This window comes from Mesoplodon densirostris, chromosome 14 (assembly GCF_025265405.1).
Source record: "Mesoplodon densirostris isolate mMesDen1 chromosome 14, mMesDen1 primary haplotype, whole genome shotgun sequence".
Classification (NCBI taxonomy): Eukaryota; Metazoa; Chordata; class Mammalia; order Artiodactyla; family Ziphiidae; genus Mesoplodon; species Mesoplodon densirostris.
Window position 1 is genome coordinate 81640640 of NC_082674.1, and position 16458 is coordinate 81657097.

The 16458-nt window shown below is 41.5% G+C and overlaps 1 protein-coding gene across 1 annotated transcript in view; it reads left to right on the top strand.

The window, feature by feature from the left end:
- The first annotated feature begins 778 nt into the window (after window positions 1–778).
- Window positions 779–16458, top strand: part of SUCLG1 (succinate-CoA ligase GDP/ADP-forming subunit alpha) — a 33358-nt gene continuing 17678 nt past the window's right edge. Inside the window, exons 1-3 of the mRNA XM_060117186.1 lie at window positions 779–908; window positions 10634–10737; window positions 15735–15851. Coding sequence (XP_059973169.1) covers window positions 824–908; window positions 10634–10737; window positions 15735–15851 — 306 coding nt within the window. The 5' untranslated portion in view covers window positions 779–823. The remainder of the gene's footprint in view (window positions 909–10633; window positions 10738–15734; window positions 15852–16458) is intronic.

The following is a 16458-nucleotide window of genomic DNA, read 5'->3' on the forward strand; positions in this document are numbered from 1 at the left end:
CCCTTTGACTCTAGAACTCTCGGAGGTTCCTTCTAAAGCTCTTAGAGAGGAGTGAATGCTTTGTTCAAACAAGGAGCGGTCACGTTTGACCTATAACTTCAGTCCTCCAGGATCTCCAGGGAAGAGGCACTCACTCACTTAGTGCTAGCCGAAGGCTGCATGATAGCTTGTTTAACCAAAAGATCCATATTCCAAGAAGTTAGGTGCCAGGAAAGTAGCTTTTGGTCTTTCTCTTCACATCCTCATCTTCACTGCGCGAGTTCAGAGTCACTGTTCCCTTTGGTAATTCTTCCCGGTCCTCGCAAGGGTAGGGGGTGAGGAGTATGATCCTCTCCATATGGTAGATGCGGAAATGAAGGAAGGTCGGCACCTTGGCTTTGGAAGGGTGTTGGAAAGTTCTGCATTGCTCTTTGCACCTCGCCTCACTGTTTCCTCACTCCTTTTGACACCGCATCCCCTGGGTTTGACTCTCCCTTTTCTCCTTCTTTTCCCTTCCCGCAGGCCCCCGTTTAAACTACTAACAAGTTGAGGCCATCGAACTACATTTCCCACAACACCCCGCGCCGGCCGGCGTCAATGGGGTTTCCCTTGAGCTGCCGTTGTTATTAATGTTGAATCAAACCCACGTTTCCGTGGAAGAGACGAGCTATTGTCTACTTCTTCATTAAGATGCCCTTTTTCTCCTCCACCTGCGAGACCCAGTGTTGGGTGAAGACATCTCTGCGGAGGGACATTCATTCCGGCGATCGCTCTGGCTACCCACTTCCTCCTCGTGCCTCGGCCCAGGTCGGGTTTCCCGGGGGCCTGGGAGTGTCATTGGTGGATGACCGCAGCCCTCGCCGCTGCGACCATGACTTCTGGCAGCAGCGGCCTCGCCGCCGCCCGCCTCCTGTCCCGCGCTTTCCTCCGTGAGTCCGGCCAGGGCTCTCTCCTCCAAGCCTCCGCGAGTTCCCGGCCCCGCGGGCCCGGCGTCCTAGTCTAGGACGCGGCTGGGCCCTCCGGGGCCGGACCTTGGCGGGGGTCCCAAGTCGGGAACCCTCTGGGATGGAGGGAGCTTTGCTGGATATGTGGGGCGGGGGCCTGGCTTAGGCAGCTGGCGGGCAGGGACCTTGAGTGGCTGAGCCAGGATTCGGGTCTGGGAGTCCTGCAGATCCGGGGGCACACCCTCGATCCCGCGGTGATGAGTGGCGGCGGGATGGGGCGGCATCTAGACAGGCTGTTTTGGGTCGTGAGAGGTGAGGTGGTCCAGGATGAACTAAGCTGGGAGAGTGAGTGGGTTGAGAGGTAGGGGGAGGATATCAGTAGGAAATTGGAGGATGAGGCTGAGCCTTGTACAGGAGGGTCGTACACTTTTAATTGTCCTTTCCGTAGACTGTAGGATGAATCTCCAGAAGGGTGCACAGCCCAGAAAACTCCTAGAAGCTTAGGGTTGGCTGGGACCTTAACCAACTTATTTGTAATGTCTCCATCAGGCGGTGTGAATTCTTCAGTTCCTGAAAACTTAACACCCAAGGTTGCTAGTAACGCTGACTGCTGAAAATTCTTGCTGTGTTCAAAGTCTCTGTGTTTGTTAGGTAGGTTGTGTAGGAAAAGACTTTGGAACCGGCCACATCAGGGTTTGAAGTCTGGCTAGTCCTGTACAGTCTATGTAATAACTCTGGGGGGTGTTTCTAAATCTATTGCTCAATTTCTTTTTCACGTACCATGAAAACATTACCATATTTTAATGAATCTGAGACACCATCCCTTGTAAGATGCACTGCTGTTTGGTCTACAACTAAAAGTGGGAAATGATTGCTAATTAAAATTGTGACACACCATTGGTTATCAGTTGCATCCAGATTTAAGAAATGTTTAAAAAGTGAAACAAACGTGCATCCTAGAAATGAGGAAGTACAGGATGATCTGAGTTCACTATGCAGAATAAGTGAAACAATTTATATAAAGCACCTGGAATGTAATAGACACTCAACCGAAGTTAGTTTTCTTCTCTCTCCCTTTCTTCTGCTTTGCTTCTAATTCTACTGCTGCTACTGAATATTGGATGAGACTTAGTTCATTTCTTGAGAAGATTACATTTTAAAAGTGTACAATGATGACTGTACACTCTGTAGCTACACTTAGTTACCAGATCACTTGAGGACAAACCTTAGCAAGCAGGAAGAAGTTGGGTTTATTTGGGAAAGTTTTCTGGAGATTTTTATTATATAATTTAAGGGATAATTTAGTATGTTGTAGGCAGAAGGAGAAAAGGGATTAGTTATACCCATGTCTTTTTCTTCTGGGGTCTTGCTTGTCTGAATTTCTGAAAAATCCTTTGCTGTCTTAGGAGCAGAGTCTAGAGAAGAAAGAGTGTCTAAAAGATCAGGATCTTGAATCCACCCATAGCAATATTTAACAATCCTGTTCTCACATAACTGGAACTTTTTATTCCTAGACTCTCAGGATCCTGAGGCCGTAAGAGGTTATCTAGCTTAGCTTCTCTTGCTAGAGTGTGGCCTTGAATTATCCTAGTCACGTGATTACCCTGTCACTAATGGTTTGAGAGGTCTGAGATCTAAACCAAGGTATCTCTTATATTAGAGAGGTTACAAACTCTAGGGTTAATGTTTAGAAACCTCTAAATCTCCCAAATCTTTTTCCCATGCCACATTTCTAAGCCCGTTTCCACTCACACTAGAAAAACCGCAGCCACAACAGTATCACCTTGCAAACTTCTTTTAAAGGCAGTCACAAAATTATTTAGGCTCTGAGGTTAGTAATAGAACTAGAGTTGCTAGGGAGTTTTGTCCCCTTTATTCTCTTAAGTTTTAATTGTTGGTACATTTTGTGCTGAAGGTCTTAAGTGTTGCAGTGTTGATTTGAGTTAAGAAAAAACCCCAAACACTTGTAGATGCCTTCCAGAGACCTGTTGGGGGCAGCTTAGAATATTTATCAATAGAAATTACTGAGCCAAAAAAAACAATTCTTAGTAAAAAAGAGAAAGAACCCAGTTGAAGTGGGGAGAGAAAATAAAATGAAAAATAAGAAAGATTTCTTCCATGAGAAAGCTTAAGGATTTTATAAGTACCTTTGAAACTGAAATAATGAAACTTTTCAAGAAGTATGAAGTAGTGCAGGGTTGCTTTAAACATAAGCCAGTCGTTCCTGTAAGTTGGATCTTTGAGAATAAATAGGGAACAAGAACTAGTATTTTTTATTTTTATTGAGGTATAATTGATGTAAAACATTATATTAGTTTTAGGTGTACAACCTAATATTTTGATATTTGTATATATTGTAATATCTATCTGTCTATTGTGATATCTATCACCATACGTAATTACACATTTTTATTTCTTGTGATGCGAACTTTTAAGATCTGCTCTCTTTTAGCTACTTTAAAATGTGCAATATAGTATTAACTATAGTCACCATGCTGTACATTACATCTTTATGACTTATTTTATAAGTGGAAGTTTGTACCTTTCGACCCCCTTTAGCCACTTGCCCCCTCCCCCTCAACTCTGGCACCACCAATCTGTTTTCTTTACATGTGAGCTCAGGTTTTGTGTTTTTCTTTCTTTCTTTTTTTTTTTTTTTTTAGATTCCACATATAAGTGAGATCATACAGTATTTGTCTTTCTCTGCCTGACTTATTTTACTTGAGTAATGCCCCCAAGGTCCATGTGTGTTGTCACAAATGGCAAGATTTTCTCTTTTTATGGCTGAATAATATTCCATATTGTGTGTCTGTGTGTGCATATTAATAAATATACCACGTTTTCTTTATCCATTCTTCTATCCATGGACACTTAGGTTGTTTCCATGTCTTGGCTATTGTAAATAGTGCTGCAGTGAACGTGGGGCTTCTTTTCAAGTTAGGGTTTCATTTCCTTCAGATAAATACTTGGAAGTGGAATTGCTGGATCATATGACAGTTCTATTTTTAGTATTTTGAGGAGCCTCAGTGCTGTTTTCCATAGTGACTGCACCAATAACATTCCTACTAAAGGTGCACAGGGGTTTCCTTTCTCCATATCCTCACCAACACTTATTATTTCTTGTCTTTTTGATAATAGCCATTCTAACAGGTGTGAGGTGAAATCTCAGTGTGGTTTTGATTTGTGTTTCCCTGATGATTAGTGATGTTGAGCACCTCTTCATGTACCTGTTGGCCATCTGTATGTATTCTTTGGAAAAATGTCTATTCAAGAGCCAGTATTTTTGAACTTCAGAATTACGGTGTTTTGATGCCAAAAAGTGGACCTTACATGCCAATTGGTCCCATACCTTTGTTTGGCAAAAATAAGCCCCAAAGTTTCCTAGCCAATATCAGAATGGGTACTAGAGCTCGGGTCTTCTGACTCTGCAGTGTCCTTTCTACTAAATACATGCTGGATGATACTCTGAGCCTTCTTTTTTTGAAGCTCTGATTTTTCTTTTTCTTTGGCAACCTCACTGGTTTGTTGAGAAGGTTACTGCTCTGCTCAAAGGTGTCACCTGCCTTTTCCATGTGTTTGCCAAGTTGTGTAGGACTGTCTTTGGAATCCGGAAGACATTTAGAAGTGTAGCTTGGAAAAGGGGACCCTCAATAGTGATGTTTCTGATACCTAGTATCTCTTGTCATTACATCCAAGAACCAAATCTTTATTCTAGAAATACAAAATGGCCTCGATCTAAATGTATCAATGTAGCCATGAGAAAGTGACTTGATTTTCTGACCTCAAACTTGTTTTTCCATAAAAACTTAATTGGGGATGTTAAAAATAATTTCTCTAAGTATAGGGGAAGAATCTCATTTCACCAAAGGACAGGCATTTTGTTGCCATAGACCCACATTTTTGTACATTATAACATTTCTAAAATTGGGATGTATCTTATAATTGATGGTATCTTACAGTAAATTGGCAGCATTTTTTTCATCCTAGTGCTTAATAGTGCTTCTTAAAATCAGTGGTGTTTTAGATTTGATGAAATATGGTACTTAAAGCCAATTACACTTCATTTGTAAGTAAATACTGAATGAATATATAATTTCGCATCTGAACGGTGGATTGTTTGGGGTTTGGAAGTAAGTGGCTGCTGAGCTACTCTGCTATACTTTAAGGTCCTGTAGGTAGGGACCCCAATAGCCTGCAGATTATATATGCATAATACATATGATTAATAAGTATACATTTGTTAAAATCAGGAATACATGCAGGAATAAATGAGTAACAAGGACATAGTTTGAGAGGGGAGTTGGAGGAGTATTTTCATGAGCAGTCTCAGGTTACTGGTTAGGAGCACAGTACTGGTCACACAGTGCCATCTGTGGTTTGAGTCCCATCTGGGCAGGTGCTTTTTGGCCACAGCTTGCGTCCACCCTGCAGCCATCTTGTAAATGATGTGGTTGCTCTCTGCAGGGGAGAGGACTCTGCATGTGGCTGACTGATACAAATTTCTCTCTCAGATTACTCAGACCCTTTACTTCACAGCCTTTATTACAGTTGGCACTTTTGTGTTTCTTTGTTTAATGTTTAGCCATCTTACAGGGCAGGAAGCTTCACGAGGGCCTCAGTCCATCTTGTTTACCCCTGGACCCCTTGTGTCTGGCAGACATCCTGGCCCAGTGAACATCTCAAAGCAGTTTGGTCTTTCCATTCTATGTCGGTAATAAATAGCTAATAGTGAAATAGCTAATTATTATTCTGCATGATCTATATATTATTAACTCATCTAATTCTCATATTGCCTGTGAGGTACATAATATTATTATCCCCATTTTTACAGTGACGATGCACCTTTAAAAATGTTTTAGATGGTATAAAAATTTACTAATGTATGTGTACCTACTCTATGTTATATGTAGACATGGATTAGTATATTTATACATAAACATGTATAGGATATGCATGAGACATAAAACACTTCTGATTGGACTTATTTGATTTTAAAATATGAATTGTATTTTCTCTCTTTTTAGGAAATGATTGACTTTTGTGCTTAGGTAGGATGTGAACCCAGTTTAGGGAGTGTACCAGGCACTTTGTTACCCAATTGACAGGCGTCATCTCACAGCAACATCACAGCCTCCTCGTGAGTAGCTGTTACTCCTCTTACAGAAGGGAAGACTAAAGCCAAGGGAGATCAAAGGACCTGCCCCGTAAACTCAAGCCCAGGCCTGTCTGGGCTATGCTTTCAACTGCTTGGGATGCAGTCCCAAGGTTAGGCTAGCTTATTTCTAAGGACCTGCAGAGAAAGCGACTCCACCCACATTCTCTGGAGATGACCCAAGGCCTTCCCCACTGGGAAATTCTGCTTGGTGGCCGACTTCAGGCCTTTCTGCTGCCCTAATATTTAATTAACAATACTCATTTTCTTAATATTAGTGAAGTCAGATATCACGTCATATGTCGATTTACCATTTATCCGTCACCAGTTGTGTTTCTTGTTTATGGCCTCTGTCCATCTTTCTGTTCGGCTTTGGTCGCCTCCATCCTGGTGGCCCCTGGCGCTGCTCAGGTTGCTCAGGTTGTCCTCCTCACCTGTTACGTGTTATGAAACCACTCTCCTGGTCTGTCACTGCCCTTACCTCTGACTATACTGTGTTTTGCTTTAGGTTCTTTTCTTCTGTAGTGAAATAGTCCATTTGTATTACATTACTGCTTCCTGGATTTCATTTGTTAAAAAATAAAAAAGAAAGCTTAGCATGGAATTTGTACTACATTGATACAGCTTTGAGGATTGCTAGTAGCGTTTAGGGCTAGACTCTTTGTATGAATTTTTGGGAAACCAATCATCTCTGCATGTACAAAAATAGACGTAGGTTTTGTTCCCCTCTTTCCTGGTAATGGGAGTTCAAGATGGACATTTTTCCAGTTCACACAGAAAGAGATGGAACTTCTGATATTTATATGTGTTTCTTCTCCTAGATCCTGACTCTTGTCCTGAAATTCAGTCAAACATTTCCTGTGCACGTACTCCGTAAGGCACTGTACCGTATGCCATGGGGGACACCAAGGTGTACAAGACATGGTCCTTACACTCATGGAATTTATAGTTAGAAGTTCGAAAGTATTTAGATGAGACTTAAAATAATCTTGAAAGAAAACTTAGCCTGAAATATTTTTACTTAGAAATAATGCAGTAAAGAATGTAACAGAATGTGTGCACTCTTCAGTGTGCAGGTGTGGTGCTTGTGATTGGATACTGCATGAAAGTGTTCACAGTTTCCATTCTTAATCTCAGATCCCCTACGAACCCCCCATTATATTCACAAGTCAGGAATGTGATGTGAAGATTTAAAGATTCCTCACTGTACAATGTTTTATTTAAATGTGAACTTATATGAATTAATGCAAGAGAAATTCTCAGGAGGTTGAGTACATTTACTCTGATTGAAAGGTGAGAAATATTTATAAGATGGTTTGGCCACTAACATATGTCCTGTGTTCAAGGTTTTTTTTTTAGGAAATAGTTTACTGTAGTTATTTGGTGGTTTTGTCATAGAGATCTGGTTTGTGTTTAAACCCAAAATATGATTGGGCTTCTTTAAGCAGTGGACAGACAATTGAAGATTTGTACTTAAACCTCTTTACATTCTTCAGCAGAGGTAGAATAGGCTTTTTTTTTTTAATTAAGGCATTTGATTGATAATTTGGATGGAGAAGAAATCAAACAGGGAAAGAAAATGACCAGTCTGACAGATTTAATATTTATAGCAGCTGGTAGTTTGCTAGATTAGAGAGTGGTGGGATTGTGGGAGGGAAGGTGAAGCGCTGCAGAGGTGGGGATGAGGAGAGGCTGCTTCCGCTGGGGAGCCTCCAACCTGTGACTCTGGGCTTGGATTATCTGTGGTGGGGAAGAATAAGGAAGATGACCTAAGTGACTTAAAATTCGGTGAGTTTTACTTGGAGTCTAAACATATTTTGCATTATTTCTGTCCGAATGGAAACAAATGGCAAAAGAGAATTTCCTTGATTCTCTGATGTCACCAATGGTAAGACTTATCATTGACTTGATAACAGTATTACCTTAAATAGGGCCACCCGTTGTTACCTGTGTCATGGTGGCATGGAGGGGCAGGTGTCTGGGGTCCTCCTCACAGCCATGGCAACTGGGAGAGTGTGCATGGTGTAAAGGGCCAGAGATCGGGCAGATCCGTCTTCCAGTGTCTGGAATTAAAAAGGCATTTATGGGGATTATGGAGCACCATGGCTTGCTGGGCGCCTCAGGTTTTTCTCTGGGTTTCGTAAGTGCTTGATTCTAGCATCCTCTCATTTCAGGACCAGTGTTGCCTTGTCTGGCATTGTGCAGGTTTCTTCTTGGGACAGAATGCGGTCAGGAATTTCATTTCCGTATCTTTGAACATGTATTTTGGGGTTGGCTCAAAGGTGATGATAGTCTATTAGTTCTAGCTTACCTGAAGCCTAGGTATGGGCTCATACAGTAGATGGGAAGAGCACATGCACACACATACGCATGATAAATCTCCCAAGATCCATTTCACTAGATGCTGTAGAACGGCAGGGTCATTGCACAAGTTGACAAAGGGCCACAAGGCTGTCTGGTAGGTGAGCTGCTCTTCATCATACTCGGCGGATGTAGGTGTTTTTTTTTTTTTTTTTGCGGTACGCGGGCCTCTCACTGTTGTGGCCTCTCCCGTTGCGGAGCACAGGCTCCGGACGCGCAGGCTCAGCGGCCATGGCTCACAGGCCCAGCCGCTCCGCGGCATGTGGGATCTTCCTGGACCGGGGCACGAACCCGTGTCCCCTGCATTGGCAGGCGGACTCTCAACCACTGTGCCACCAGGGAAGCCCCATGGATGTAGTTTTTATGAGCACCAGAGTTCTGGTGCTGTGAAGTCTTGAGCTCCATAGAGTTGATCCAGGAGGTCTGGAGTAGGAGAAGGAATAGGAGAAGGTAGTGATAGGAGTTGTTCTGGTATTGAGACCAAGCTTTATGAATGTAGACAGACCTGTGCTTTCTCAGGGTGACAGGGCCACATCTGCCCCATGGAAGGAGACTTGAACTGTCTGATGTCTCCTTTGTTAAGGTAGAGTGTAAGAGTACTTGTGGAGGACTAAACTTTACCTTCAAAAAGCAAGTATTTCCTTTTATCAAGTATGGGCTCCAGACATCTTGATCTTATTTGCTCTTGTAATCTTATCTTGTACCTTTCCTGTCTGGAAACTCCTGATAGATGGACTATTTATTGACTATTCCAGGAGTGGGAGGGACTGTTGGGCAAGTCCTGCCAAGAATAGCAGAGGGGAATAAAGCTCTTCCATAGGTATTGTGGTTCTGTGTCTCCAGCTGGGAGAACTGGGAACCAAGGGCAAGCACTGGCTAGGGTGGGCTCTCAGGCCACAGTTCCTGTCGTAGTATTCACTGGCCCAGGTTAAGGTGCTTAGCTGCGCTCACTGGGCCAGGACTTGACCCTCAGTGCTCCCTCAGGGTCCCTTGTTCAGCATAGCCTAGGCCAAGAAAGCAGCTGATCTGTGTGCACACAGAGTACTTCTCTCCTGGTTGGTCAGGGCAGATTCCGGGTCTGTCTCTTCCTTAGAGGTACAGGGGACTACAAAATTCAAAGTTGTTGGAAGCTGAGGTCAGTATGTGAGTTGAAGATGAATCAAGGGGTGTTCAAAGGGCCAGAAGCAGATCAGTTACGGAATCTGAGATCTGAGGATTTAGGAGGGTATGAGCAGTGATTCAGGACAAAAAGCATTGAGTGGACCCTGGACAAATTTATGACGAGGTATTCTTTTCTGGGCCTAGCTTTCATGGGCTACCTTAGTGGTAGGTGCTGGCACTTTGAAAGGGCCAGGAATGGACCACAGAGACAGCAGTTGGGGTTCTAATGGGGGTTTAGAAGGCAGCCCACATAAATCATCTGTGCTCTGCTTTCTACTGATTTTTGAAATATGGGGAGCTGGCTTTAGGTGCTACTTAAGATTTCTCAGTTTTCACTGAGGTAGTTAGCTGACAGTAACTTAGATATTTTTTACGTGTTTCTCCCTCATCTACTTTTCCTATTTACTTTATTTCCCCTATTTCCTTTCTATGTGAGGTCTTGAGACTTACATCAGAAGAGACCAAATTAAGTAATTTTGGATTATATTTTAGATAAGTTTTATTCTATGACTTAACATTTAATGTTAATATTATTACTGGGAAATGAGTTGTGAAGTAGTTCTTAGTAATTCTGGCGAAGTTTGCCTCTTAGCTCGTCTTTTGCTTATTGATGTTGGGCTTAAAAATGTTGGGTCAAATGGGGAAAGCATGTGGTTGTTCAGTAAACATTATTAGTAAGAGTGATACCTAGTTTTTAGTTCCTGGATTTAATTTGAGCTGTTGATGTGAGCCCCTGGCTTCTTTCTGAGGAATAAAAATTATAAACTTAACCTCTTCTTTCTCAGTTCAGAAAAAGCAACAAAATTGTGGTTCTCAGTAAAGAGGGGATTCTGGAGAATAGAACAGTGTCTTTTTTTGTTTGTTTCTTTAATCAGTTTTTGTATTTAATACATCTTATTTAAAAAGTGACATTTAAAGTTGCCGTTATCACAAGATAGCTCCTGAATTAGAGGATTTTTTTTTTTGTCACCAGGTTAAATTCATAGTCCAAAAGTTTGGAAAAATAATAATGTGTCATATTTTCTTTACTTTTCAGTGCAACAGAATGGAATTCGGCATTGCTCCTATACAGCTTCCAGGAAGCATCTCTATGTTGATAAAGATACGAAGGTTATTTGCCAGGGTTTCACTGGTAAGCAGGTATGTGTATCAAGATGTATATTAGAAATACAAAAACATTGAATTATTTTCTATTGTTTTAAAGTCACAAAAGTTATAATACAGTTTGTAGCACAAGAGTATACAGTACAGCAGTGGAGTTGTATCTCAGAAGGGGGTTAGGTGCTATAGTCAGCCTCTAAGATGAAAATTGTATTTAATGTTACCTTGAAAATCCCTACCTAGGAATACAGTATTATGTTGGAAACCCACATATTTGCTTTCAGCAAGTATAACACAACTGGTTTTTCTCCAACATTGGAACAGATTAGTGTTTCTTTAATTAAGCACTAGGTAAGGCAGATGGCTTGTGTTTAGGCCTTGTACAAAAAAAATTCGCAGCTAAGCACAGATCAGTGTGGGGAAATGCTCAAACCCAGAGAGGCTCATGGGAACTGTGATGGGCAGAGGAAGTAGTACATTGATTTTTCCCATCTTGTACTCTCTGGGCAAATGGTCTTCTGGGGAATAGCGGGCAAAATAGCCTGAAGTATTTGATTTATGTTCATTCTCTGTCCCTATCCTCTGCCTACATCATAGAATTTATGTAAGTTTAAATATAACTGTGATGTGATTCCACAAAAGAATGCAACATAAGAATCTCCTTTCCTTCCTTCCTACCATTCTACTGCTCTGGAATTCCTTCTGATAACAAGTTGACGTGTATCCTTCCAGATATTTTTCTTGCTCATACAAACATATGTACACTTATATAATGGGCATTCTACAGAGTTTGTTCTACAGAACACTCTCTCTCTCTCCTTCTCTATGTGTGTGTGTGTGTGTGTGTGTGTGTGTGTGTATATATATATATATATATATACACACACACACACACACACACACACACACACACATATATAAACGAATTATACAGTATATAATATATATCATACATATATGACTGTTAAATTGATTCCTAAAAGTAAAAATGGGTGTCAAAGTTTCTGTGTATTTAAAATTTTAACAGCTATTGCTAAGTTGCCCTTTAAAACATTTGTACACATTTATGGTTTCACCATGGTAGATGCACAGATTTTTTTTTTTAAACGAGGGAATACTACCAAATCAATTAGAAGATAGCCATCAGCCTTAACCCAAAGTATCCCTTCCTTCATTATTAAAGGAGATACGGCAAAATAAAAGCGATTAATGATTTTTGTGTAATTTAAAAGTTAATGATTTTTCTATGATTAAAAGAATTATCACGTCCATTCTGCAGTGTTTTGGTGGTCTAGAGCAAGAGTTGGCAAGCGTATTCTGTAAAGACAAGATTGTAAGCATTTTAGGCTTAATAGGCCATGCAGTCTCTGTTACAGCTACTTGGTAGTATTGGAACAGCAAAAGCAGCCATAGGTAATATGTCAGTGAATGGGTATGCCAGTAAAACTTAATTCATGAAACCAATGGCAGGTCAAGTCCTTCAGGCCATACTTTACTAACCCCTGATCTAGAGGATGATACCTAAATATCCAGAATTCTATAACTTTTGTTTTTAAAGTACTTAGGAATTGCTTTAAAATTTTATAGTTCTTTTTTTAAAAATGAATTTGATTAGAAGCTTATTCATGTGAAATGTCCTTTTGCTTTCTGACTTTTTTTTTGAAATACTGGGCACAAAAATGTGAATTGCAGTGGACCTTTCTTCTTTTTCTCCCATTCTTCTACTGTCTTAAAAAAAAAAAAAAAAATCCACTGTCAACAAAAAAAGAAACACCCCAAACTTTGAAATTTTGTTCATAGGTAAAATTGGTTTACTTATTCTGATAGCCGTATGTTTTATGAATATCATTTCCACATATATACATTCTAAAGAAAGTTAATGCTCATCTAAGATATGAAGTACATTTTATCATTCCTCTGCCAATTAAAATCATATTTAGTCCCTTTTTGGATAGATGTTAATTTTATTAGCATATAATCAAATGTTTGATTAACCCAAATTCTCCACATAAGTTTATTATGTATGATTTTGTTTTTCTGTTTACTAAGCTTTATACAATCCTACAACATTTTAACCTCTGACCTTTTTTTTAAGAACCATTGTCCATGCTATAAGCACTATTTGGAACTGTCTCTGATTCATAAATTAGATGATGATTTGCCTAAGTATTGAAATCCAAGGTTGGTTTCAGTGTCTCTGCGTTACCGGCAAATACACTGTTTCTCATTCACTTTTTTTTTTTAGAGTAATTGGGAGCCTTAATTGTCTCAAATTTATTGGTTTTAAGTTTCTGTTTATAGAGGTAACAATGAGGTCTGAAATTTAGAGTTTATCTCTGTAGAGAATCTGCGTTTTGTCTCATTAGTTCTTTTTTTTTCAGTATACACATTGTTCCACATATGAGTGAGGAATATTTGTATTTCAGAGCAAATCCCCAAAATGCAGATTTCCAGTGGGTGGTATTTCTTGAACTGGCTGTTATGAGCTGCTAAAAGCTATTACTATTCTTAACTCTGCACTGGATGGTGATAATGGGAAAATTACGGGAAAGAAGCTTATTAACGGGAAATGTTATCCCTGTTTAGCACTACATTAGGACTAAAAATTTGTCCATTGGAATTTATGTAACAGTATGGTGGTCTAGGGTAGTGCTTCTCTAACTATCTGGAATGAAAGACCAGTTTGGGTGTGTCTTTGTTTTATCACCAGTCTAATGCAGATGAATACTTTTTACAAAATACTGTAAAAGTCATAGCAATATTATATTGCTATAAAAGTCTGCAAACATTCTCACTTATTTTTGTTTTCTTTATTAGATTTTTCTTTATTATTTTTGTCATTCTTTTTTCATTTTGTGTTTATCTCACTGTAGACCGTTAGCATATACAGGTGACACTTTGAGTGGCACTTGTCTAAAGAGAGAGCATGGTCTGAGGTCCTTTCCAAAACTCCATCACTGACTTAAGATAAGTCAGTTAACATGCTCGGGACTAAGTTTCCTGTTTTGAAAAATGCAGACGTTGAATTAAGAAATAGAACTTGAGTAGTTGAGTCATCATTTTCTGGTCCCTGTAGAATGACCGCATAGATCCACTCAGTTTTCTACAACTACTGATTGAGCGCCTACTGTATGTAATGTGTTGCGTTAGGTGCCACCGCTCAGTGAACAAAGTAGATAGAAATCATTGCCTTCATGGAGTGGCGGGGGAGAGAAACAAAATCAATGAGTAAATTATGTGGTACGTTAGAAAGTATAAGTGCTGTGGAAAAACTAAACCAGAGAAAGGAGGTGTCTGTAGGTGTGGGGGGTTGTGGTGGCGGTTGTGGTGGGTGCTCAGGGGAAGCCTGGCCTCTGCGTCAAGTTCTAAAGGAGCTTTGGGGGTGAGTCAAGTGGATGTCTAGGGGAAGGGTGTTCCAGCCAGAGGGGACAGTGAGGCCAGGAGGTGGGAACGTGCCTGCTGTGTGGCAGCCCCAAGGCCGGCATGACCGGAGTAGAATGAGTGATGGGAGAACAGTGGGTGAAGCGAGGTCGGGCAGTTGAGGGGTTCTGATGTGAGGAGGCAGCTTGAATACTGACTTGGTGGCCAGTGTGATGCTTTGGCTTTGGCTTTTGCTGTGAATGAGATGGAAAACTATTGCAGAGTTTGATCAGAGAAGTGACATGTAACAGGATCAGCCTGGCTGCCGTGTTGAGAATGGGTTGAAAGGGAGCAAGGGCAGTACTCTGTCAAGAGTTGACGGTGACCTAGACCAAGACGGTCGCCGTAGAAGGGGTGAGATGTTGTCAGGTACGTTCTGAAGGCAGGGCAGTAAGATTGACTAATGTATCCTGATTTGAGATATAAGAGAAAGAGAGAAATCAAGAATGACTTCAGTCGTTTGGGTCTGAACATCTGTTAGGAGTGGAGTTCTCATTAATTGAGATCGGGTAAACCATGGAGGGGACTGATCAGGAGCTCGGTTTTGGGCACATTAAGTTTGGGATGCCTGCTGTTCTCCAGGTGGAGATGTCAGGTAGGCAGTTGGCAGTGTGAGCATGGAGTTCAAGGCAAAGGTCTCGGTTAGGTATGTGGGAGGTGTGTGTGTCTGTGTGTTTGGGAGAAGTCACCATATGGATGATATTTATTGCCACGATAAGGGGTGAACTCACCAAGGGCACACATTTAAATGAAAAAGAGAAGTCTAGGAAGAGAAAGAAAGAGAAGAGAAAAACAGGGAGGCGGAGCCCCGGAAGCTTAGTGAAAAAGAATCTTTCAATCCCTGGAGGTGTTTTTGGTCATCACAGCTGATTGCGGTAGGGAGGAGGGCATTGTACTGGCATCTACTGAGTAGAGGTCAACATTGTACAAATCACGGGACAGCCGCTCCTAACAGGGAATCAGTGTGTCCAGAATGTCAGTAGAGCCGAGGTGGAGGTGGGAGAGTAAATGGATAGGGACATCCAGGATGCTGGCTGGGCAGTGTTCAAGGCTCACTTAAGGTTTGGGATCATTAATTTAAAGTGAGACCAGTTCGCATGGTTTTATTTTATTTTTCCTCCAGCTACCGTTCAGTGGCGCATGTGCAGTCTCACAGTAGGTGGAGAATTGGACTTAACCAAGATTGTGATTTTGCCAGATGTGTAAGTTGAAGTGAGGGAGAGCCAAGGTGGTTGTGTGACTATAGTGACTGGCCACGGATTTTAAGCTGAGTAGAAGAGGGATGTGAGGACATCAGGAGTCGAGGAACAGTGAAAAAGAGGTGTTCTTTTCAGGTAAACACCAGGGGGTTTCTGATCATCAGCCCAATTTGAAAGCAGAGTGAAAAGAGACCCCCCCCCTTAAAAAAAAACAGTTATTCTGGCCCCGCAGAGGCCCGCTTTGCTTCAAGGGTGAATGCTGTGTTCAATAAGGTGATGAGAATGCTTGTATATGTGTTACGGCTGTTTGCTGGGAAATCCTTAACCTATTTGTTTTTCTTTTCCAAGTTGCTGAAGATTGCCTTTAGGCTCCCCAGCCCGCCTTTTCTCATTAGTCTTTCACGTTTTCCCCCTCAGGGCACCTTTCATAGCCAGCAGGCATTGGAATATGGCACCAAATTAGTTGGAGGAACCACTCCAGGGAAAGGAGGCAAGACGCATCTGGGCTTACCGGTCTTCAGTACTGTGAAGGAGGTAACTAATGGTACCTGAGTCTGGCGAGTAAAGAAAAGCAGGGGAAGAGCTAGAACACCTTGGTTCAAGATCTTAATTGTGCCCCTTTTGGGAGAGTCAGTTGCTTTTTAAAATGCCAGTAACCTAGAGAAATTTGAGTTGCGGTAAAAACCAGTGTGTTCACTTTAGTCAGGTAGGCTCAGGATGTTTTCTCCGCAGCCCGGGTCATTTTTGTCTGTAGGTGTACATCAGCTCTTTAGGGAAGAAGTGCTGTGGCTTGGCTTCTATTTGGCTTATTTTCCTTTCCTCACCATTTCTTCCTCTGGGGTGTTAGAAGTGCACATGTCAGCATCCACCCCCTACCCTAATACTTCGAGTGGGTGCTTTGCCAGGCACTGTGCCAGGTGCTTTGTATTCATGGCCTCTTTCAGGCCGAACCACAAGCCCGAGGTAGGTGCTGTTATCATCCCCATTTTAAAGACAAGGATGCTCTTACAAAGAGCTTTCTGAGTGAGTAGCATGGATACCTTTCATGCGGTATCATTTGCCAGCACAGACTCTGTTGTCACAGTCCAGCTGCTGAAAGTATTTGTAGCCTTAAGGGGTAGGAACCCATGGGATCTATTGA